General features: G+C 39.7%; 1 protein-coding gene across 3 annotated transcripts in view; it reads left to right on the forward strand.

Moving 5' to 3' along the window:
• Positions 1–787: 787 nt before the first annotated feature.
• The window catches only part of RBM17 (RNA binding motif protein 17), a 50732-nt gene continuing 25820 nt past the window's right edge, over positions 788–25699 (forward strand). For 2 of the 3 annotated variants that reach the window (XM_036908189.2, XM_057498175.1), the window contains exons 1-5: positions 788–939; positions 6390–6527; positions 20197–20313; positions 23764–23930; positions 24878–24975. In XM_036908189.2, the coding sequence (XP_036764084.1) occupies positions 6405–6527; positions 20197–20313; positions 23764–23930; positions 24878–24975 (505 nt within the window). In that variant the 5' untranslated portion in view covers positions 788–939; positions 6390–6404. The remainder of the gene's footprint in view (positions 940–6389; positions 6528–20196; positions 20314–23763; positions 23931–24877; positions 24976–25699) is intronic. The other variant, XM_036908188.2, reaches the window with a different exon arrangement.

The raw sequence follows: 25699 nt of genomic DNA on the forward strand, positions 1-25699 counted from the left end.
TCTGGGTCACCATAATAATTACAATGTTACATGATGACCTTAACCATCCATTGCATTAGATAGTCTAATGAATCCCGATTATATTGCTTTTCTCCCTTTTCTCCGCCCCCCCCACCACTTAATCAGATTTTTCATTATATTATTTCTTGGTATCTTCCTTTTTTTACTAAGATGTATACTTAAAATCTCTACTATTTATCAGCTCAAAATACTTTTACCCCCACTTATAGACAAGAAAATCATATTTACACGAAATCCCATGTTCTATTTCCTCCCAACTTTTGTTGTATCGTCTTTAAATCGTGAGGTTTTAAAAGATTTATGTTCTTTCCTGTAACCCTAAAATCCACATGTATTGTTTCTTTAGTTGGACACTTAATTCCGCGCGAGTTGCCGTTTCTCTTGCAGCAGTTTTCCATTCGTCTGAGCTGTGGTGATTTATTTTCAGCTTTGCGCATGTAAATGAATAGTTTAGAATGAACGAGAACTAAGGGCTGGGAGGGAGTCTCGCCCTCACTCCTCCTAGCACGCAGCTGGCTCCCAAAGAGGCCCTTTGCAGCTTTGGGCCAGTTCTCCTCCTCACCATCTAGGGTCACGGCCAGGAGCTCCTGAGTCTGAAATGTCACAAACTGGTGCCACTGCGACACCTCCAGGTGGAGGAGAGCGACGCGGAGGAGGGGAGCTGCAGTGCGGTCCTCCGGCAGGCAGGTGGCGCGTCGGCAAGGCACCCGTGGGCGCAGACGCAAGTGCGCCTCTCTCGCGGCGGCACGCGATCCTGACCCCGCGCGCCGCGCGCGCCGCAGACTCGGCGTAGGGGTTGGCGCTGGCCAAGGGTCGGGTGTCGCGGGCTGCCGCCGAGTGCGCCCAGCCCGCCCTCTCCGCGGCGCCTCGCCGGGTGCGCCGCCGCGGCCCATGGGGAGAGTCAGCCGGGCGGGCCAGGTAAGTTGTGTCCGGGGTGGCCTTGGGCTAGCGGCCTGGCAGGAGCCAGGGCGGGAGCGCCTCTCCGGAGGCGCTGGACGCAAGGCCGCGGCTTTAGGCCGCGCCGTGAGGAGGCGGGAGATCCCGGGCGGTTTCCCCGGGGCTCCGGCGCCCTCAGCTTCCAGGCGGGCCCCGGCCTCGGGCGATATCCGGGTTTCCCACCGCGCCCCACCACCACTTTTCCTTTATTTGTTTCGGGTCACCAAGGCCCTCGAACTCTTTCTCTGGTCTTCCCATTATTCCTTTTCCCGTCCGTTCCCGTTTCTTTTGCATCCCAGGACTTTTTTGTTCTTTGCTGGTAATGTTTTGAAAAAGTTTCTCGGTCCCTAGACCCCGGTGGCCAGGCCTGTTCACTGTGGCCCAGCACACTTGCACCCCTCCGTGGCCCAGGGAGAGGAGAGGGAAGAAGCCGTCTCCTTCCCGGGCCGCAGAACGGGGAACTCCAGATGCTGACAACCCTCAAAGATGGAGATTTACCTAGACAGGCGAAGGAAGACATAACTCAGGCATTATCCCGGTCCTTGTCCTTTTAAAGGTGTTTTAGCTCTGATATTCCATCACCAAGCGTCTTCGCTTTCTCAGACCAGTGTTAGGAACAGCGCATGTAAGATAAACAAGGTTCTGTCCCTACTCTCAGGGAGTTTGCTCTCTAGGGAACAAGCATAAAAGCGCATGCCTGGCTTGGTCCGAGGGACTGGAGTGGGGTCTGGAAAGGCTTCCGGCAGGGTAGTGATGCTTATGACTGAGTGTTGGAGGTGTTTGTTGTTAGATGTGCAAGATGGAGAAAAGGTTCACTACAGAGGAAGTAAGTGTAGAGGCAGCAGAATTGAAGCCCCAAAGTGTATTCTGGAAACTGCACAGGTAAGGCAGAGAGCTTCAAGGACGGGTATCAGGTCAGATCAAGAAGATTGAGAAGTCAGTAGAGGAGAGCTGTGGAGAGCCAGGCACGTGGATGGAAGTAGGATACTCTGGATAGGGCAAAACCCTGCATATGCTTGGGCAGATGAAGACACTTTCCTGGCAGCAGGTAGGCCTTTAAAATTTTTAAAGGATGCAGCTCAGTTTCCTCATTTTTAACAGGATAAGGCTACAGACATTTTGACTATACCGAGGATATTTAGTAGGGAAAACGGAGTAATAAATTTAGTAACTTAAGTTGAAGGTGTTTTATTTTTTGAATTTTATTAAGAACTGTGCTGCATGCTGTATGGTTGAGAATAGAGTAGGATATGAGATGCACAGGAATACAACAAGGTGTAGTGGAAGCGTTACCAGTGGAGAAATATTCTGTTGTGGAGTTCTGTGGTAACAACTAGAGACAGCCTTTATGGGAAAGAAGAATTTTGAGAGTTTTGTTGTGCATTCCCAAATGTAACTTTGAACTGGATCTCTTTTTACCTGGTTTATTTACAATTCAAGGGAAATCTATCAGGGAACAGATGATCAGGGTTAGTAACCGACCCCTCAAGTCTTTAATGATCGTAAATAGGGAAGGATGTTCTGTTACACATCTAAGTTGCAGGTAACTTGTGGACCTTGTTTGCAATACCCTCTAGCCTATGATATTTTGGTAATAATCAGAATCGATGAAAATGGGTGTAAATACTAAATTTTGGCAAGGATGTCAGAGGTGGAGGTACAGAGATATTCTCTATCTGTAAATATAAAGAGGTACTTAATTTTTAATTAAAAATTCTTTAAAAAGTCATTATTAATCTTACACATGAGGCATGTGCTTTTTATTACTTATATCCTTTGTGGACATCAGTGCACTGCCCCTTAGAGTCCGTTTCCTGTCTGTATATACTTTCCGTATTCTCTAGGCGTTGTTTTTTGCTTTATGATACATGAATATGTTTTGTGGTAAATTCACTGGTGTTTGTAGCATTACATAATTAATTAAAAGCAGGCCATATATGCGTGGCTGGATAACAAATGTGCTGTTGCAGTGATTAATCAGTTCTATGAATTTGTTCAAGTTCAGTGACAAAGCAAAGAAAGGTCTGCATTTATCGTGGTGCAGAGATCTGATGATAAGCTCTGAGTTTCAGAAAACTGGCAGATATGGTAAGATGACATAAGTTTCTAATATTTAAAGTGTGTTTTTAAAGGTTTTGAGGATGGAAACAAGGAACTTTAAATGAACAGACTTTTCTGCATAATGAAACTTGCAAAGCAAGGCAAATCGAATGGAATTGTCAACAGATTATCTTCAGTTTGGATTCTTAGGTAGAGGAACTGTTGGAGGCAGAGTTCCTCTACACCATTTTATTTCTTTAACCCCCAAATTTGGGGATATCGGAGTTTACTGTTTTGGGTTGGGAGAAGTACTGGTGTTAAACAGCAGCCTGTTACCTCACCCCTTCCCCTGGTGGTGCTGCTCCCCTCCCTTCTGTGTGTGTCTGTGTGTGTGTGTGTGTGTGTGTGTGTAAATATACATAACATAAAATTAGCCATTTCAGTACCATCACACTGAGTACATTCATTTTGTGCAACCATTCCACACTTCTATATCTAAAACCTTTTTTTGCTTATTAAGTTTAACTTTATGGTGGATCCTATGGGCACTGTGTAGTTGCACTGCTGATTCATGTGATGGAATAGACTTTATTTATTATTATTTTAACAAATGTTTATTAAATGCCTACTCCATGCCTGAAACTGGAGATGGAGAAATGAATAAGCTGATCTTTTTCCTTCCCAGTTTGGTGGGTATTTGCTTAACCTATTTCCATTGGCACTAACATATTTGTAAATATCTTATTAAATGAAGTTCTCAGGTTTCTTACGAAGAGATATTAGGAGATGTAAAGTGGAGTTTGGGTTGCAAGCAAATGCTGATAATTTATCTTTCCATTATAACTTCCAGAAAGCTTCATTTGTATTAGTTTCTCCAAATGTATTTATATTAGTTCCCCTTGCCTTTATAAAAATAAGGACAGAACACATGAACCTGTTTCACTAGGCTTTGGTTGGGTGACTGATCGAATGAAGAGGGCTCAGAAAATTAAACTAGGTTAGATGAAAGCTGCATGGTCATTTCTGAAGTAGTTTTTGAGATACTAAGATACTTAATATTGTGAGGTAATCACAGTACTAAGTGGGACATTGAACACTGTCTTTCACATTAGGTTTAAAATTTAAGGCTATGTATCTGGGTAAAAATGATTCATTTTTAATACAAGGTAGGCTGGGAGAAAGTGCACAAAAGCCTCTGAAGCTCTGGTGTGGTGGTCTTCCTTCAGGTCAGTCACTGTTGGCCAGAAATTTCTGGGAAGATGAATTGGGAAGGGTTTGCAAATAGAGTATTAACTGTGCAGTTGACCTAACTTGTATTCAGCTCTGGGTGGGACACTGATATTAGTCTGGGAATAGAGCAGTGAACTCCACAAACTGGATCTAGGTTTTGATGGAGTTTACAATAGCATGGATTAAAATGGGTTCTGAAGTGGACCCCCGAGGGGATTCCCTATAAAACTTTGAAGACATGGTCATATTTCAGCCATACTTAATTAAGAAATGGAGTTCACTGCTTTTTCTTCATTTAGCCTCTGATTCAAGCTTAACAAGGCAAGGCGCTGCTGCCATGTTACTGAATAAAACCTTCATTTTGTCTGGTATAGAAGGCAGTGGGCATGCATTTCACTGGATGTGCTCTCTAGGAGATGCTGTGTCCTCGGTGCTCTCAGCCTAGCTGGTGGGTCGTCCCAGAGGCCTTCCTGAGGAGGAGTGCAGCATGCTCCTCCTCGCCTGCTCCTGTGCCTCCCGGGGCCTTCCATTTGGAAATCAAAAAAACTGAGAGCTTTTAGGTAATGGAGGAATGGAAGAAACTGAAAAGTGCAGCACTGACTTCCAGGCCAACAAGTCTGCTCAAACGAGAACTGCTGCTCTGAGAGTGAATTAGTGTCCACCCCTTTTGCCCCACCACACACAGTGGAGCCAGGATGTTGCTGAGGCAGGGTCTTGGAAAACCAGTCATTGGAACAGAGGAGGGCATCTGCCAAAGACATCTTTGCCCTGAGTCTGATGTAACGCTAGGGATTACCATTTTCCTTTTTCTATGGCAAATGCTGTCCAGATCCGGAAACTGACTTGGAATGTGTCCACAAGTCGGAAACTAACTGTGCTGAACGTTTATTTGCAATTTAGGGATTTCAATCAAAAAATTTTATCTTTCTATCTGTAAGAAAGGTGGATTTTTGATTTTGAGAAGTAGGCCATGTTATGTGGGACTCAGGATGGTACGGTATTTAAAAGTGTGGTAGGACTTTGCTCGCAAGCACTGTGGAATTCACCTGAGTTTGAAATGGGTCTTCCCACCATGACCTTGGGCAGATTTATCTCTAAAATCCCAGTTCCCCACCTGTACCACACTAGGCTTTAGCGGTGGCCCTGTGCTAGGCTTCTGCAGCAGAAACTGCATTTACCACCGCACTGGCCTGACAAGGCTTTGGGATTCTAAATGTTAACTGGTCCTCCTGTTGTCGTTGTCTTGTATTCCTCTGTTCTGCAAGGATATTACCTTCTGATCATTCACAAGCAGATTGTTGATTATCAGTAATCAGTGTCACTAAGATTACAAATTTCTGCATGGTAGTATACTAGGAGGTCAGAATATTTAAGCTCTTACTCATCTCTCCCCTCAACAACCTATCATAATTTATGAAAATACAGCATCTGTAAGATCATTTTTTTCTTATTTCTAGGCTTGTGTTTAAATTGTTTCTTTTTAAAAGTATAGCCCAAAAAAAGGCAGCTAATGTGCAAAATCAACATGGTGATTGATGTTTTTGTAAGGCTTCTACTTTTTTGCTATTAAGACAAAATAGTTTTTTTTTTAACTGAATTTATGTCAATAATAATGCCCTGAATCTAGAACTTCTGTCTTACATCATTATATACTATAGAACAGAATGATTTCATTCATGAATTACTTGACCACATGATCTTATAGATAGGAAAATTAATTCTAGAAGTTTATTAATTTATTAAGGTGTCGATATACACTCTTACGAAGGTTTGACATAAAAAACATTGTGGTTACTACATTCATCCATATTATCAAGTCCCCCCGCATACTCCATTGAAGTCACTGTCCATCAGTGTAGTAAGATGCCACAGAGTCCCTACTTGTCTTCTCTGTGCTACACTGTCTTTCCCGTGACCCCACACACACCATGTGTACTAATCAATACCCTCTAGAGGTTTATTTTAAAAATAATACATGGGTATAGCTTCATGTATTAGAGCACTAATTGGTGATGTCAGGCATCTTGACTTGTGTCACTGAAGTTCCCTGGACTAGGTAGTCTCTTCAGATACCTTTTACCTCTGAAATTTCATGATGCTGAGTTATTTTAAGTCTTTGCTACTTTTTGCATTCTTTAAACTTTACCCACCTTGCCTTTCAGCATTAAATTGAAAAAATGTCCCTGTATGATGATCTGGGAGTGGAGACCAGTGACTCAAAAACAGAAGGGTGGTCCAAAAACTTCAAACTTCTGCAGTCTCAGCTTCAGGTGAAGAAGGCGGCTCTCACTCAAGCCAAGGTAGGATAAGCCCACAGTGTGAGCAGGCAGAAGTCTACGGAGCGGGTTTCCTTAGATTTAGAGTAACTTGGTTTTAGCTTGCTTTTCTGTTCCTTTATTGAATATGTAGGGTTAAACATTTATAGGAGAGGCTGGGGAGAGAGAAGCAGACGTTTGACGTTTCTTATGCTCCTGTCGACTCTGGGGAATGGAACGATTTCAGGGAATCAAAATGAGGAAGAGCAGTACTTGCGGTTTTCAGAAGTGATCCTGGTTTTCAGACTTCAGTAATGAAGAGTGACTGAGAATTCCAGCAAAATGCTGCTTCAGGAGCTGTATTCCTGATACTCTAGTGAACTGATTCAGGGGTGGGTCCCCAAGAGTCTGCATTTTTTGGTAGCATTCCTCCTGTTTGTTGTGGGTGGTTCAGAAGCAGCACTTTGAGGAATGAAGCTCTGCAGTAACTGTTAAGCTATAACAATGTGTATGCGTTTTTGAGGGCACTGAGTGACTGAATGTGTCAGATGTGTGTAGTGTGGGGGTAGTTGTTTTCCTGTTGTATACGTGTTGGTTATTGGCAATATCCTTGAAATTATTCAACATGTAAGACATTAAAATCATAGTTGTCTCCTGGGTATTTGATATTAAGATGTTACTGTCAAATAGTTTCAGGAATGAGAATGGTATTATAGTTTGCTGTTTTTATGTATAAAGCTCAGAACAGTATATCTGGCATTAAAATTTCAAGGATGGGGGAAAAATGTATTAGAAGATTTCCTTGAGCAGGAAGGCAATAATGAAAAAAGAACTTGAAAACTGCTTTAGAAATAACATATTAAAATACTTAGTGGTAAAATGATTTAATTTGGGGGATTTAGATTAAAATATTCTGGTCTGGGGCAAGGGACCTAGGAATGTACCTGAAACAGAATTGACTAGGAGTTGGTAGTTGTTGAAGCAGGATGGTAGAGACTTAAGAATTCATTGATATGTTCTCTTTAATTTTATGTTTGAAATTTTCCATAACAAATGGTTTTTTAAAGTTGAAATTAGTTTTTGTTTCCTTTACCCTATCAACAGATACTTACATTGAATGCTTTCATTTGATTGCTCAGTGTTATAGAAGGTTTTCAGGATTAGGATATGGGTAAAGCAGCATCCTCTTATAATTTAAGTGTGTTTTGTAATTCTGTTGATTAGAGTTTTTGTCTTTTCAAATTTATCATTACCAGATTTAAATTTTTTTATGCGAATATTTCTTTTAAAGAGGCATAATTTTGTCTTTCTTAAATGAGCTCTCATCCCACATGAAAGGAAGATCAGCAGAACAAATTTTGTTTTTCCTTTTTTTAATTTGGTTTCATTTTTTAAATCTTTGTTAAGTTTCATGTAACTTGCTTTGCACATAGGTGTATAAATAAAGTTTTATATTCTAGGGCAGTACCATTTCATGTATTTTTTCCTTGAAAACTAATCTTTTTGTAACATGACTGATTCCAAGCAGCTAGTCATATAATAAACTACAGATATGCAGACTAAAAACTGCTTGGGAAAATTCTTTACTACCAGCTTAAAAATTTTCAGCTTTGGGGATTACCTGCAGCCAGTTTTTTTAAATCCTAGAGAGTTCGTGTCTTCCTGCCCAGTGTATGTCAGGATCACTTTCTCTATCCAGCCATTGCATATTTGTAAACTGTAGATTAAAAACCATTTCATATAAAATACAATTGCAAAAGTAGATCCCTCCAAAAAGTGTTTACTATATTTATATTAAATATATTTATATTAAAAAGTGAAAATTTATGGATCACATACTGATTTTCTGTACCATTATTTTACTCACATGAAAAGTAAAGAGATGCTGATAAGTAAGGAATTATGTTTTCATGTAAAATCTAGACTCTTAGACATCCTCGCCAGTATCTGCTTCAGTCTGTTTAATTTATGCTTACCATCTTTTCACTTACGCAGCTTCAACTACTAGAAAATATGTTGCAATTTTAAATACTTTAATTGGTTGAAATAAAAAGTTGCTTGTGAAATCATTTCTGCTAACTTCTAACATCTTTTGAGATTGGTATGTGAAATTGTTACTGTGAAGTGAAGATACATTGCTTTGATTCTGTTAAACTGTTTTGTTAGCTAATTACTCAGCATTAAGTTGGCCTAACCAAATCTGCGAAGGCATTTGTTAGGGAAAATTTTACCTGTAACTGAAAGATGGAGCTGCAGTTTCATCTGTATCTCCATTTTAAAAGTATGTATTAAATAGAAAAATTTTTGATAGAAAAATACTTGATTCTGATAATCTCTCCACATTGTCCTTTCAATTTTGGTATTTACCTTGTGAATTGTGTATTTAATGACTGGATTAAAATTGTTCAAAATTATAAGCACTGTTAAATTCAAGAGAGATGGTGGTTTATTGCTTCTACAGATGTGCCCTCCTGGGGTCATACTGAAATCCAGTGTAAGACTTTTTTTATACATATTTCACATGCACATTTAAATAAAAGTGGCCAGGTTTCTGTAAACCTTTTACAAAAATGGTGGAAATTTGTGTTCTTAAAAAAGGCTAGGAGAGGGGGCGGAAGATGGCGGCGTGAGTAGAGCAGCAGAAATCTCCTCCCAAAACAACATATATCTATGAAAATATAACAAAGACAACCCTTCCTAGAATAAAGACCAGAGGACACAGGACAATATCCAGACCACATCCGCACCTGAGAGAACCCAACGCCTCGCGAAGGGGGTAAGATACAAGCCCCGGCCCCGCGGGAGCCGAGCGCCCCTCCCCCCAGCTCCCGGCGGGAGAAGAGCAGGCAGAGCGGGAGGGAGACGGAGCCCAGGGCTGCCGAACACCCAGCCCCAGCCATCCGGGCCAGAGTGCAGGGCCCTCGATACTGGGAAAACAGGGCAGCAAGAACAGTGAGCAGGCACTGGAGGCTGGGCGACAGAGGACATAAGAAAAGCGCGCGACCATTTTTTTTTTTTTTGCTTTTTTGCTGCTTTGTTTTGGCGAGCGCTTTTTGGAAGTCTTAAAGGGACAGGGACCCCGATATTAGGGAAACAGGGCAGAAAGACCGGTGAGCAGAGGCCTGAGGCTGGCACCGGAGAATAAAGAAAAACGAACGACCACCTTTTTTTTTTTTTTAATTAAAAAAATTTTTTTTTTTTTTTTAATTAAAAAAATTTTTTTTCTTGTTTTTTTTTGTGGTCGTTGTTTTGTTTTGGCGGGTGCTTTTTGGAAGTCTTAAAGGGGCAGGGCGGGCCACTTAATCCAGAGGTAGGGAATCCGGGATCTCTGGGCACCCTAACCCCTGGGCTGCAGGGAGCAGGGAGGCCCCTTACGGAGATAAATAGCCTCCCAGCAGCTCCTGCTCCAACGCGACTCCACCATTTTGGAGTAGCTGCCCGAGCCAGGCCACGCCCACAGCAACAGCGGAGATTAACTCCATAGCAGCTGGGCAGGAAGCAGAAACCCTGTCTGCGCGCAGCTGCGCAGCACAAGCCACTAGAGGCCGCTGTTCTCCCAGGAGAGGAGGGCCACAAACCAACAAGAAAGGAAGTCCTTCCAGCCGTCACTCGTCCCAGTTCTGCAGACTATTCCTATCACCATGAAAAGGCAAAGCTACAGGCAGACAAAGATCACAGAGACAACACCAGAGAAGGAGACAGACCTAACCAGTCTTCCTGACAAAGAATTCAAAATAAGAATCATAAACATGCTGACAGAGATGCAGAGAAATACGCAAGAAAAATGGGATGAAGTCCGGAAAGAGATCACAGATGCCAGAAAGGAGATCGCAGAAATGAAGCAAACTCTGGAAGGGTTTATAAGCAGAATGGATAGAATGCAAGAGGCCATTGATGGAATTGAAATCAGAGAACAGGAACGCATGGAAGCTGACATAGAGAGAGACAAAAGGATCTCCAGGAATGAAACAATATTAAGAGAACTGTGTGACCAATCTAAAAGGAGCAATATCCGTATTATAGGGGTCCCAGAAGAAGAAGAGAGAGGCAAAGAGATGGAAAGTATCTTAGAAGAAATAATTGCTGAAAACTTCCCCACACTGGGGGAGGAAGTAATCAAACAGACCACGGAAATACACAGAACCCCCAACAGAAAGGATCCAAGAAGGGCAACACCAAGACACATAATAATTAAAATGGCAAAGATCAAGGACAAGGAAAGAGTGTTAAAGGCAGCTAGAGAGAAAAAGGTCACCTATAAAGGGAAACCCATCAGGCTAATGTCAGATTTCTCAACAGAAACCCTACAGGCCAGAAGAGAATGGCATGATATATTTAATACAATGAAACAGAAGGGCCTTGAACCAAGGATACTGTATCCAGCACGACTATCATTCAAATATGACGGTGGGATTAAACAATTCCCAGACAAACAAAAGCTGAGGGTATTTGCTTTCCACAAACCACCTCTACAGAACATCTTACAGGGACTGCTCTAGATGGGAGCACTCCTAGAAAGAGCACAGCACAAAACACCCAACATATGAAGAATCGAGGAGGAGGAACAAGAAGGGAGAGAAGAAAAGAATCTCCAGACAGTGTATATAACAGCTCAATAAGCGAGCTAAGTTAGGCAGTAAGATACTAAAGAGGCTAACCTTGAACCTTTGGTAACCACGAATTTAAAGCCTGCAATGGCAATAAGTACATATCTTTCAATAGTCACCCTAAATGTTAATGGGTTGAATGCACCAATCAAAAGACACAGAGTAACAGAATGGATAAAAAAGCAAGACCCATCTATATGCTGCTTACAAGAAACTCACCTCAAACCCAAAGACATGTACAGACTAAAAGTCAAGGGATGGAAAAACATATTTCAAGCAAACAACAGTGAGAAGAAAGCAGGGGTTGCAGTACTAATATCAGACAAAATAGACTTCAAAACAAAGAAAGTAACAAGAGATAAAGAAGGACACTACATAATGATAAAGGGCTCAGTCAAACAAGAGGATATAACCATTCTAAATATATATGCACCCAACACAGGAGCACCAGCATATGTGAAACAAATACTAACAGAACTCAAGGGGGATATAGACTGCAATGCATTCATTCTAGGAGACTTCAACACACCACTCACCCCAAAGGATAGATCCACTGGGCAGAAAATAAGTAAGGACACGGAAGCACTGAACAACACAGTAGAGCAGATGGACCTAATAGACATCTATAGAACTCTACATCCAAAAGCAGCGGGATATACATTCTTCTCAAGTGCACATGGAACATTCTCCAGAATAGACCACATACTAGGCCACAAAAAGAGCCTCAGAAAATTCCAAAAGATTGAAATCCTACCAACCAACTTTTCAGACCACAAAGGCATAAAACTAGAAATAAACTGTACAAAGAAAGCAAAGAGGCTCACGAACACATGGAGGCTTAACAACACGCTCCTAAATAATCAATGGATCAATGACCAAATCAAAATGGAGATCCAGCAATATATGGAAACAAATGACAACAACAACACTAAGCCCCAACTTCTGTGGGACACAGCAAAAGCAGTCTTAAGAGGAAAGTATATAGCAATCCAAGCATATTTAAAAAAGGAAGAGCAATCCCAAATGAATGGTCTAATGTCACAATTATCGAAATTGGAAAAAGAAGAACAGATGAGGCCTAAGGTCAGCAGAAGGAGGGACATAATAAAGATCAGAGAAGAAATAAATAAAATTGAGAAGAATAAAACAATAGCAAAAATCAATGAAACCAAGAGCTGGTTCTTCGAGAAAATAAACAAAATAGATAAGCCTCTAGCCAGACTTACTAAGAAGAAAAGAGAGTCAACACAAATCAACAGTATCAGAAACGAGAAAGGAAAAATCACGACGGACCCCACAGAAATGCAAAGAATTATTGGAGAATACTATGAAAACCTATATGCTAACAAGCTGGGAAACCTAGGAGAAATGGACAACTTCCTAGAAAAATATAACCTTCCAAGATTGACCCAGGAAGAAACAGAAAATCTAAACAGACCAATTACCAGCAACGAAATTGAAGAGGTAATCAAAAAACTACCAAAGAAAAAAACCCCCGGGCCAGATGGATTTACCTCGGAATTTTATCAGACATACAGGGAAGACATAATACCCATTCTCTTTAAAGTTTTCCAAAAAATAGAGGAGGAGGGGATACTCCCAAACTCATTCTATGAAGCTAACATCACCCTAATACCAAAACCAGGCAAAGACACCACCAAAAAAGAAAACTACAGACCAATATCCCTGATGAACGTAGATGCAAAAATACTCAACAAAATATTAGCGAACCGAATTCAAAAATACATCAAAAGGATCATACACCATGACCAAGTGGGATTCATTCCAGGGATGCAAGGATGGTACAACATTCGAAAGTCCATCAACATCATCCACCACATCAACAAAAAGAAAAGCAAAAACCACATGATCATCTCCATAGATGCTGAAAAAGCATTTGACAAAGTTCAACATCCATTCATGTTAAAAACTCTCAGGAAAATGGGAATAGAGGGCAAGTACCTCAACATAATAAAGGCCATCTATGATAAACCCACAGCCAACATTATATTGAACAGCGAGAAGCTGAAAGCATTTCCTCTGAGATCGGGAACTAGACAGGGATGCCCACTCTCTCCACTGTTATTTAACATAGTACTGGAGGTCCTAGCCACGGCAATCAGACAAAACAAAGAAATACAAGGAATCCAGATTGGTAAAGAAGAAGTTAAACTGTCACTATTTGCAGATGACATGATACTGTACATAAAAAACCCTAAAGACTCCACCCCAAAACTACTAGAACTGATATCGGAATACAGCAAAGTTGCAGGATACAAAATCAACACACAGAAATCTGTGGCTTTCCTATATACTAACAATGAACCAACAGAAAGAGAAATCAGGAAAACAACTCCATTCACAATTGCATCAAAAAAAATAAAATACCTAGGAATAAACCTAACCAAAGAAGTGAAAGACTTATACTCTGAAAACTACAAGTCACTCTTAAGAGAAATTAAAGGGGACACTAACAGATGGAAACTCATCCCATGCTCGTGGCTAGGAAGAATTAATATCGTCAAAATGGCCATCCTGCCCAAAGCAATACACAGATTTGATGCAATCCCTATGAAACTACCAGCAACATTCTTCAATGAACTGGAACAAATAATTCAAAAATTCATATGGAAACACAAAAGACACCGAATAGCCAAAGCAATCCTGAGAAAGAAGAATAAAGTAGGGGGGATCTCACTCCCCAACTTCAAGCTCTACTATAAAGCCATAGTAATCAAGACAATTTGGTACTGGCACAAGAGCAGAGCCACAGACCAATGGAACAGACTAGAGAATCCAGACATTAACCCAGACATATATGGTCAATTAATATTTGATAAAGGAGCCATGGACATACAATGGGGAAATAACAGTCTCTTCAACAGGTGGTGCTGGCAAAACTGGACAGCTACATGTAGGAGAATGAAACTGGACCATTGTCTAACCCCATATACAAAAGTAAACTCTAAATGGATCAAAGACCTGAATGTAAGCCATGAAACCATTAAACTCTTGGAAGAAAACATAGGCACAAACCTCTTAGACATAAACATGAGTGACCTCTTCTTGAACATATCTCCCCGGGCAAGGAAAACAACAGCAAAAATGAGTAAGTGGGACTATATTAAGCTGAAAAGCTTCTGTACAGCAAAAGACACCATCAATAGAACAAGAAGGATCCCTACAGTATGGGAGAATATATTTGAAAATGACACATCCGATAAAGGCTTGACGTCCAGAATATACAAGGAGCTCTCACGCCTCAACAAACAAAAAACAAATAACCCAATTAAAAAATGGGCAGAGGAACTGAACAGACAGTTCTCCAAAAAAGAAATACAGATGGCCAACAGACACATGAAAAGATGCTCCACATCGCTAATTATCAGAGAAATGCAAATTAAAACTACAATGAGGTATCACCTCACACCAGTAAGGATGGCTGCCATCCAAAAGACAAACAACAACAAATGTTGGCGAGGCTGTGGAGAAAGGGGAACCCTCCTACACTGCTGGTGGGAATGTAAGTTAGTTCAACCATTGTGGAAAGCAGTATGGAGGTACATCAAAATGCTCAAAACAGACTTACCATTTGACCCAGGAATTCCACTCCTAGGAATTTACCCTAAGAACGCAGCAATCAAGTTTGAGAAAGACAGATGCACCCCTATGTTTATTGCAGCACTATTTACAATAGCCAAGAATTGGAAGCAACCTAAATGTCCATCAATAGATGAATGGATAAAGAAGATGTGGTACATATACACAATGGAATACTACTCAGCTATAAGAAAAGGGCAAATCCAATCATTTGCAGCAACATGGATGGAGCTGGAGGGTATTATGCTCAGTGAAACAAGCCAAGCGGAGAAAGAGAAATACCAAATGATTTCACTTATCTGTGGAATATAAGAACAAAGGAAAAACTGAAGGAACAAAACAGCAGCAGAATCACAGAACTCAAGAATGGACTAACAGGTACCAAAGGGAAAGGGACTGGGGAGGATGGGTGGGTAGGGAGGGATATGGGGGGGAGAAGTAGGGGGGTATTAAGATTAACATGCATGGGGGGGTAGGAGAAAAGGGAGGGCTGTACAACACAGAGAAGGCAAGTAGTGATTCTACAACATTTTGCTATGCTGATGGACAGTGACTGTAAAGGGGTTTATAGGGGAGACCTGGTATAGGGGAGAGCCTAGTAAACATAATATTCGTCATGTAAGTGTAGATTAGTGATAGCAAAAAAAAAAAAAAAAAAAAGGGCAGTTCCTGTGTGGTAACCTCCAACGAGTTCTACACAAGGGTATAAAGGGCATATAAAAGTGTAGGCAAAGGGTCTGTTTGTGTTTATACAGAGGATCAAAGCCTAATTGGGCTACCCCGAAAATGAACTAAGATATGATATGAAAAAGAACTTCCAACATCTGCACTCTCTGGAAGACTCATGCCAGAAGATGATCATCAAAAAACCCCAACAAAGATCCACGCACTGCTACAGCTGTAGATGCACTCATCCCACCAGTTCCTGGACTTGCCATGGGAATGAGGAAGGAGATATCTAAGCTGGCCTGTGCATACAGTAAAACAACAAAATTGGACTGGATCTATACTGTTGGAACTCAACCAAGAATTTGGAGAAGTGCAAAATGTAGCGCTCCAAAGTCTTACAACTACAAACTATTTACTGTTAAAAGAACATATGGCATGTGAACAGTCCCCAGGAATGGGTTGTTTTAATTTGTCTGATTTCTCTCAGACTGTTCAAGTTCAGTTGGACAATATCCACCATATCATAGATAAGTTTTCACAAATGCCTAAGGTGCCTAACTGGTTTTCTTGGTTTCACTGCAGATGGCTGGTAATTACAGATATGCTTTGGTTATGTAACTATACTCCTATTATGTTAATGTGTGTGTGCAATTTAAGTAGTAGCTTAAAACCTATACATGCTGAAGTTACTCTACAAGAAGATATATCAAAGAAATCATCAATCTTCCCATGTTTTCTTCCGCCTGCTACTTCTATAGCTTTTCTTCTTCCTTCCTAATTACAACCCTTAAATAGAATTCGTGCCTCATATCAAATTTACCAAGTATCATAATTCTTCCAAGTGGTAAAGATACCTCAAGACAAATGCTGGGCATAGAAGCCACAGGGCATAAATATGCAAAGAAGTAAAAAGCTAACTTTTTCAAACAATAAGGCTTCTCTCTCACTTACCAACTTCACATTTCCCTGTATGGCCCCGGAAGATGACTGGTTAGCCAGAGACGGGTAAGATTCCTCAAGGGAGGAACAACCTAAGACAGGCACAGTCGCAGGGGGGCCATCAGGTGAGAAATTGGGGATCAACAGAGGTGAGGCTTAGAACCTCACCCCCCCGTTCTGAGAGAAATCTTCTGCATATGTGGATGTTTTATTGCCCTGGTCTAGCTTGGATTAACACATAGTCTACAGGCACACACCTGATCATCTACATGTGCTCTCTTACAACACTAAACTATGTTTTCTACCTTTATCTTGTATCTACCTACCACTTCAGCATTTTATTAAAAATAATAATAATAAAGAGAGAAATGTGGTATCCACATATAAATCAAGTATAAAAACCAAATGAGTATTCATATTTGAACTGACTGTTTATAGTTCATAATGCATGAGCAAAACCGAAAGTTTCTGTGATGACTGCCCTTGTACTGTTCACTATGTAACTTATTCACTATGTAAGAATTTGTTCTACATGTAAAAACTTGTTTGTTATGCCTCAGAAGATTGGAGACTGACAAAAATTAGGCTTGGGGTGGAATAATGATTGTGCATTGAGCATTGACTCCCCTATACAGAATTTTATTGTCGTTAACAAACATTTGATCAATAAATATGAGAGATGCCCTCACAAAAAAAAAAAAAAAAAAAAAAGAAGGACAGACTTCCAATGGTAAAATAAATTAGTAACCGGGATGTAATGTATAGCATAAGGAATATAGTCAAGATATTGTAACAGCCTGGTAGGGTGATAGCTGGAACCTAGAATTATGTATATAAATGTTCTACCACTGTGTTGTACACTTGAAACTCATGTAATGTAATACTGTGTGTCAACTACCCTTCAATAAAAAATAATTATTAAAAGAAAAAAAAAAAAAAAAAAACTACAATGAGGTATCACCTCACACCAGTAAGGATGGCTGCCATCCAAAAGACAAACAACAACAAATGTTGGCGAGGCTGTGGAGAAAGGGGAACCCTCCTACACTGCTGGTGGGAATGTAAGTTAGTTCAACCATTGTGGAAAGCAGTATGGAGGTACATCAAAATGCTCAAAACAGACTTACCATTTGACCCAGGAATTGCACTCCTAGGAATTTACCCTAAGAATGCAGCAATCAAGTTTGAGAAAGACAGATGCACCCCTATGTTTATTGCAGCACTATTTACAATAGCCAAGAATTGGAAGCAACCTAAATGTCCATCAATAGATGAATGGATAAAGAAGATGTGGTACATATACACAATGGAATACTACTCAGCTATAAGAAAAGGGCAAATCCAATCATTTGCAGCAACATGGATGGAGCTGGAGGGTATTATGCTCAGTGAAACAAGCCAAGCGGAGAAAGAGAAATACCAAATGATTTCACTTATCTGTGGAATATAAGAACAAAGGAAAAACTGAAGGAACAAAACAGCAGCAGAATCACAGAACTCAAGAATGGACTAACAGGTACCAAAGGGAAAGGGACTGGGGAGGATGGGTGGGTAGGGAGGGATAAGGGGGGGAGAAGTAGGGGGGTATTAAGATTAACATGCATGGGGGGGTAGGAGAAAAGGGAGGGCTGTACAACACAGAGAAGGCAAGTAGTGATTCTACAACAGGTTGCTACGCTGATGGACAGTGACTGTAAAGGGGTTTATAGGGGAGACCTGGTATAGGGGAGAGCCTAGTAAGCATAATATTCGTCATGTAAGTGTAGATTAGTGATAGCAAAAAAAAAAAAAAAAAAAAAAAAAAAAAAGGGCAGTTCCTGTGTGGTAACCTCCAATGAGTTCTACACAAGGGTATAAAGGGCATATAAAAGTGTAGGCAAAGGGTCTGTTTGTGTTTATACAGAGGATCAAAGCCTAATTGGGCTACCCCGAAAATGAACTAAGATATGATATGAAAAAGAACTTCCAACATCTGCACCCTCTGGAAGACTCATGCCAGAAGATGATCATCAAAAAACCCCAACAAAGATCCACGCACTGCTACAGCTGTAGATGCACTCATCCCACCAGTTCCTGGACTTGCCATGGGAATGAGGAAGGAGATATCTAAGCTGGCCTGTGCATACAGTAAAACAACAAAATTGGACTGGATCTATACTGTTGGAACTCAACCAAGAATTTGGAGAAGTGCAAATTGTAGCGCTCCAAAGTCTTACAACTACAAACTATTTATTGTTAAAAGAACATATGGCATGTGAACAGTCCCCAGGAATGGGTTGTTTTAATTTGTCTGATTTCTCTCAGACTGTTCAAGTTCATTTGGACAATATCCACCATATCATAGATAAGTTTTCACAAATGCCTAAGGTGCCTAACTGGTTTTCTTGGTTTCACTGCAGATGGCTGGTAATTACAGATATGCTTTGGTTATGTAACTATACTCCTATTATGTTAATGTGTGTGTGCAATTTAAGTAGTAGCTTAAAACCTATACATGCTGAAGTTACTCTACAAGAAGATATATCAAAGAAATCATCAATCTTCCCATGTTTTCTTCCGCCTGCTACTTCTATAGCTTTTCTTCTTCCTTCCTAATTACAACCCTTAAATAGAATTCGTGCCTCATATCAAATTTACCAAGTATCATAATTCTTCCAAGTGGTAAAGATACCTCAAGACAAACGCTGGGCATAGAAGCCACAGGGCATAAATATGCAAAGAAGTAAAAAGCTAACTTTTTCAAACAATAAGGCTTCTCTCTCACTTACCAACTTCACATTTCCCTGTATGGCCCCGGAAGATGACTGGTTAGCCAGAGACGGGTAAGATTCCTCAAGGGAGGAACAACCTAAGACAGGCACAGTCGCAGGGGGGCCATCAGGTGAGAAATTGGGGATCAACAGAGGTGAGGCTTAGAACCTCACCCCCCCGTTCTGAGAGAAATCTTCTGCATACGTGGATGTTTTATTGCCCTTGTCTAGCTTGGATTAACACATAGTCTACAGGCACACACCTGATCATCTACATGTGCTCTCTTACAACACTAAACTATGTTTTCTACCTTTATCTTGTATCTACCTACCACTTCAGCATTTTATTAAAAATAATAATAATAAAGAGAGAAATGTGGTATCCACATATAAATCAAGTATAAAAACCAAATCAGTATTCATATTTGAACTGACTGTTTATAGTTCATAATGTATGAGCAAAACCGAAAGTTTCTGTGATGACTGCCCTTGTACTGTTCACTATGTAACTTATTCATTATGTAAGAATTTGTTCTACATGTAAAAACTTGTTTGTTATGCCTCAGAAGATTGGAGACTGACAAAAATTAGGCTTGGGGCGGAATAATGATTGTGCATTGAGCATTGACTCCCCTATACAGAATTTTATTGTCGTTAACAATCATTTGATCAATAAATATGAGAGATGCCCTCACAAAAAAAAAAAAAAAAAAAAAAAAAGGACAGACTTCCAATGGTAAAATAAATTAGTAACCGGGATGTAATGTATAGCATAAGGAATATAGTCAAGATATTGTAACAGCCTGGTAGGGTGTTAGCTGGAACCTAGAATTATGTATATAAATGTTCTACCACTGTGTTGTACACTTGAAACTCATGTAATGTAATACTGTGTGTCAACTACCCTTCAATAAAAAAAAATAATTATTAAAAAAAAAAAAAAAGGCTAAAGAAACTAGTATATGTGATTATCATAATAATTCAATTGATAGGCTGTTAAGATTATTATTTTCTTCAATGTGAAAGGTTTGTTACAAAGACAGAAAAACTTTGCTACAAATAGTAAGAAGACAAAAAAACTTTGCTACAAGTAGTAAGAGTTTTATTTTGAAGCTTCAGTATGCTTTTCTTGTTTTTCAATGATTTTAGAGCCAGAGGACAAAACAGAGTACAGTCCTTGCCCCAGTAATTGACCTAAAGCGGGGAGGCTCCTCAGATGAGCGGCAGATTGTGGACACCCCACCGCACGTGGCAGCGGGCCTGAAGGTAAGCCCCACCTCTGACCTGCCAGGCCTTCCTGCCTTCTGCACATCTTACTTTATGCATATATCACTCTGAACACAGTGTCTCCCTGGTGGACCTTTGCAGTCTAGTCACTGTCATCTTCAACTTATTTTTTACTTTTGTTTCATAAAGTTTAAAACATATCTACTAAAAATAAAATAGTGCATCATAGAAAAGTCAGAAACTGAGATATGTATAAAGAAAAATAAATGACTTTGAATCCTGCCCTCCAGAGGTTTAAAACTAGAGTTTTAAACCTCCATTCTATGCCTCCTCCACCTTCTGTTTTCTAACTTGCCTTTCTCACTTAATATATTGTGAATGTTCGTCTGTTCAAAAACTGAAGGACTGTTGTGATCATTTTGATGGCCTCACTATGTTCCCTTGTATGGATGTGCTATAGTTTTATAATTCATTTAAATAGATAGTTGTTTTCTGATTTTTACTATCGTAATAAATGATGGTGCTTACTGTTTTATGGTGGATTAAAATAGACAAAAATTTAAAAGAAAATTCTACCACCCTAACCTTTATGATCCCAGTGATTTTACATAAGCTTAAAAACAAAGAAACAGATATGGTCAACTCTAGGTTAGTGAGGATTAAGAAGGTCTATCTGTAAAGGTAACTCAAAATAATAATTAAAATATACACTATGAGAGGCAAATGAATTTAATAAAAACTGTACTCAAACCCACAGATTATATTCAAATAATATGACTGCATACAGCATGGAGAAGACAAGTAATGAATGACTCTATAGCATCTTACTATGCTGATGGACAGTAACTGCAGTGGGGTTGGGGAGGACTTGATACCTTAATTTAAAAAAAGGTTAAAACACTAATAATAGTAATATGACTGCAGTAGTTGAAACAACACTGTGCGCGTAAGTTGCTTGGTGAAAAATGACCAAAAGGTTAATAGATAGAATATGTTATTACTGCTGACTTTCTTAGCAAGGTACTATTCCCTCCCCCAACTATAGAAAGAACCCAAAACAAGCTGAGACACAGTCCCACTTGCATGCCCCCTCCTTTCTTTAGTTTCTCTGTCCTCACGGTTTGGACTATTTTGGGTTGGAGCCCACTTGCTCCCCAAATTGCCTTTTTTCTGAGACTGGGTACAGCTGAAGATAGGATTTCTTGGCCAGAGGAACTAGTGCTGCTCCTGTAGGCTGACAGCCTGTCAAGAGGGGAACAAACCCTATGGTGGACGTGGTTGTTTGGGTTTCTTAGTCTTCGACAACTTTTTCCCATAAATTCTCTAATTTTTTTCTCGCTACGTCTATTCTAAAACTGGTTCATCATCTTCTGTACTGCATATTGACTCTAGAACCTGTATTATTGCTCCCCAGTTTAATCAGTGAACTATTTCCTTGTTAAAATAGTTTTCATAACCAATTTTTAATTGTAAAGTGTTCCTATCAAGTGAATATATTTTAATTTATACAAGTATTTCTTAACTGTAGAACCATGTAGGTCAACTTTCATATTGTCATAAATAATACACTCATGTGCATTTAAAATTATTTTCTTAGGATTGATCTCCTGAGGTGGCATTAAGAGATCAGTCCTCTTTATGGCCAGTTTGTTTTAGGGCCAGTTTGTTTCCACAAAGTTGTGTTAGTATACAGTATCACGTATGATAGATGAGGGGTTTAGTTGTAGCCACCTTTCCCTGCATTGCAGTGTTAATTATTTTAATTTTTAAAAAATCAAACTGCTTTGTTCTTTATAGCATTTAGAGAAGGATGGTTTATTGTTAAATTTAATGGGATTTCTACATTAGAATTTGCTTTCAAACTTTGAAATGACTATTTCATATTGACTGTTCTGTCAGACTTGATAATAGTTTTATACAGGTTGAGTGGCTGGCTGACTATTAGTTTCTCTCCTGTCTTAATAATAACTGAAAGGCAATCTTGTTCATGTGCCTGTAAAATGTCTTTTAGATGACTACAAATTCACACTACCCTTTGGGAGCCCTATATTAGATTTGTGTAAATTTTCCAGTGATAGGGCCTGGGAGCTGAGTTATTTTTCTATATCTTACATCCATTGGATCATAGTGTTCCTGATTTTTGTTACAAGAAAACAATGAAGAGTTTGTTTTACCATGCAGTGTGTCAAACTGAACACTGTAATATGGAATTGTTAGATTTAGATCTCTTGATACTGAACCTAAGTTATCTTTATCAGACTAGTTTTGTCTTCAGATACAAAATCCATTTTACAAACACCCTTCCTCCCTTTGATTGGCAAGGAAAAGTACCTCCTGAAAGAAGCACAGAGTGGGCTCTCAGGGACACTAGTCCTAAGATCTGCTTCACCAGGTAGGGCATCTTATGTTTACAGACTGTAAGGAAGAGTTATGCTAAGAAAATTAACAGAAGGAAGTGTGGAGGTTTAGGAAAGACCACACAATAGATCAGGGCTTACCAGAACTATGTAGAGGTAAGACTGCCAACCTAGGAAAGAAGCCCACTTCTCATCACAGGCCTTCTAGGAGCCTCCACTCTGCCTGGGCTACCTCTCTCTTCTCAGAGAGTACCCCAGTTTCTAAATGTATAGAAGAGAAACACAAAATGGTATCATCTGGGGGCGGGAGGAGAAAGGGGGTATTAAGATTAGCATGTACAATGTGGGGGGAGGCACGGGGAGGGCTGTGCAACACAGAGAAGACAAGTAGTGATTCTACCGCATCTTACTACGCTGATGGGCAGTGACTGTAATGGGGTTTGTAGGGGGGACTTGGTGGTGAAGGGGGGAGTCTAGTAAACATAATGTTCCTCATGTAATTATAGATTAATGATACCAAAAAAAAAATGGTATCATCTGAACCTGATCTTAGTGGACCTTAAAAAAATTACTGATGGGAAGGGAATCACATCCACCCATGACAGCACCTGAGATGCAGCCTTCCTGGGAGAAGATGTCTGTTCCAGAGGATTGCAGAAAGCTCTGCTTTTGCCTTTTTTTAAAATATATCATGTCTCCATGTAATCATCATCTAAAGTTACTGTATTAAATGACAAAAACGATTGTGTCATTCATGGGTTTTTTTTTTTTAAGTTTCGCAGAGATATTTAAGCAAGAATTATTCAGTGTTTAAATAATCAGATGTATTGCTGAAAAATTTTAGATGGTGGCAGCTTATTTAGGAATTCCAGGGAAATGCCATGGATATTTATGGAATTAATACTGAATGAAGAGGTAAAATTCTTTGTTAGGGTTCTGCTGCTACCTAGCTAGGTGTGTGGCCATGTGAGGTCATTAACCCTCCTTAGGCTTTTGTTCCCTTGTCTGTAAAACAGAAGAGGCATGTAGAAGGTCTTTAAGGTCTCTTCTAACCTCATCTCCCTTGACCTTAGTTCTCTGGGTAAAGTGCTAGGACACGAGGATGATACTTTGGTATTTTTACCTTCCTCAGGATCCTGTACCCAGTGGGTTTTCTGCAGGAGAAGTTTTGATTCCCTTAGCTGATGAATATGATCCTATGTTTCCCAATGACTATGAGAAAGTGGTGAAGCGCCAGAGAGAGGAACGACAGAGACAGCGGGAGCTGGAAAGGCAAAAAGAAATAGAAGAGAGAGAAAAGTAAGGCTCTTTTTGGATTTGTGGATGTTTTATGTTTGAAATGTGTGTAAGGAAGGATATTAATGAAAGAGTATCTAGTGCTATCCATAGGCCGGGGTTATTTTTCTTGGTTGATTGGAGCAATCCTCAGAAGAATTCAAACTTTTTAAGAATTTGTAGTTGTTACATCCCAGTATGACAACAAACTGTAGAGCAAATTTCATGTGTAGACACAGAAAACTATATACAGTTCAGGTGAGTTGTTAGAAAAGCAACTTAGAAAACTGATATTGAATGATATCATTTTTCCTGTGCTGTGACTACCAGAATCATAACTGTTTAAAATACTTAAAATGTTATTATTCGTATCTGTAACTATTTTTAAGCTAGATAGGATTCTTTAAAACTTGCATACATCTTTTATTTATGTTTTTGAACATGGGTAACAAGGATTTATTTGTATTAATTTTTTTTAAATATTGAATGTTAATAACTAGTTGCATAAAATATCAGTATACTATTTCTCATTATTTATTGAATTATTTCATGAAGTGCAAATGTTCTAGAGAATCAAAATTAATAAACTATTACCTGTGTTGTTAGGCTTTAAAATTGAAGGAGATAAATATCAAGGAAAATTTTCTTGCTACTTAACTCATGTGCCTATAAAATTTACTGTGTTTACACAATGTTGCTCATGTGAAACCTTCATAAGATTGTATGTCAATGATACCTTAATTTTTTTTAAAAAGGACAAAATTTTTTCTGGGTTTTTCTCACTTCTCATTGTTTTGCTACTTTAGTATTCATCCAGTTGTTTGTATCCCTACCACCACCACCCCTCCCCCGAGGTTAATAGTTTAACGTGAAAGGGACAATTTGGATATTTTTCAACCCAGGGAAAGTCAGGAGATGTCTTTGGGTTCACATCTCCAAATTGGTGAACGATTGGTTCTTTGTTACCACAGGAGGCGTAAAGACAGACATGAAGCTAGTGGGTTTTCAAGGCGACCAGACCCAGATTCTGATGAAGACGAAGATTATGAGCGAGAGAGGAGGAAAAGAAGTAAGGCACAGACTATTATGTTTCACACATGGTGCAATTAATTCCACTATGTGTTTTTCATACCCAATCTGATAAACAGTTCAGTTGACACTGATTTGGGTAATTTTCTCTCTGGAATCCCAGCAATCTCCTTTTGCATAACAGTTTTAATTTACATTGTGTTTCACATATGTTCTCCTTTGAGCATCCCAGCCACTTTTTAATATTTATTTATTGGCTACCTCAGGCATGCTTTACCATTTGTGTACACACTTTTTACGTGCAGCACAGTCACACTGACCTGTTCCCCCATGTCCGGTTGCATTTCTGATCAGTACTGAGTGGAGAGAGATAGGGCACTACTTTCAGAACGTTTGCCACTAACACGCACGAATTAGAGGAAATCACTCAGCTTTCCCGGATGTTGGTTTCTTTCAATGTTCTCTGGAGAACAGGGACACAAGAGTTTGAAGTAGGGGCTTTGTAAGGCCCCTTCCATCTCTAAAATTTGACAAGTGGAGGTGTAATTGTGTGGGAGCTAAATTCGTAGTGATCACTAGTTAGACAGTGTTCTTATTTGAGGGAATGGAATGCTGCTTATTTTAGCTGCATCGTGTTTTGATTGCTGGGGTTTCCTTGATTTAGTTGACCAGTCTGGTTGACAGATTGAGATTTAAGTGGGAAATTTAAATCGTCTACTTGTTTCTTTGATACCTGGTACTGTCCTGAGCACCTTCATATGATC

The sequence above is a fragment of the Manis pentadactyla genome, chromosome 3, assembly GCF_030020395.1.
Source record: "Manis pentadactyla isolate mManPen7 chromosome 3, mManPen7.hap1, whole genome shotgun sequence".
Classification (NCBI taxonomy): domain Eukaryota; kingdom Metazoa; phylum Chordata; class Mammalia; order Pholidota; family Manidae; genus Manis; species Manis pentadactyla.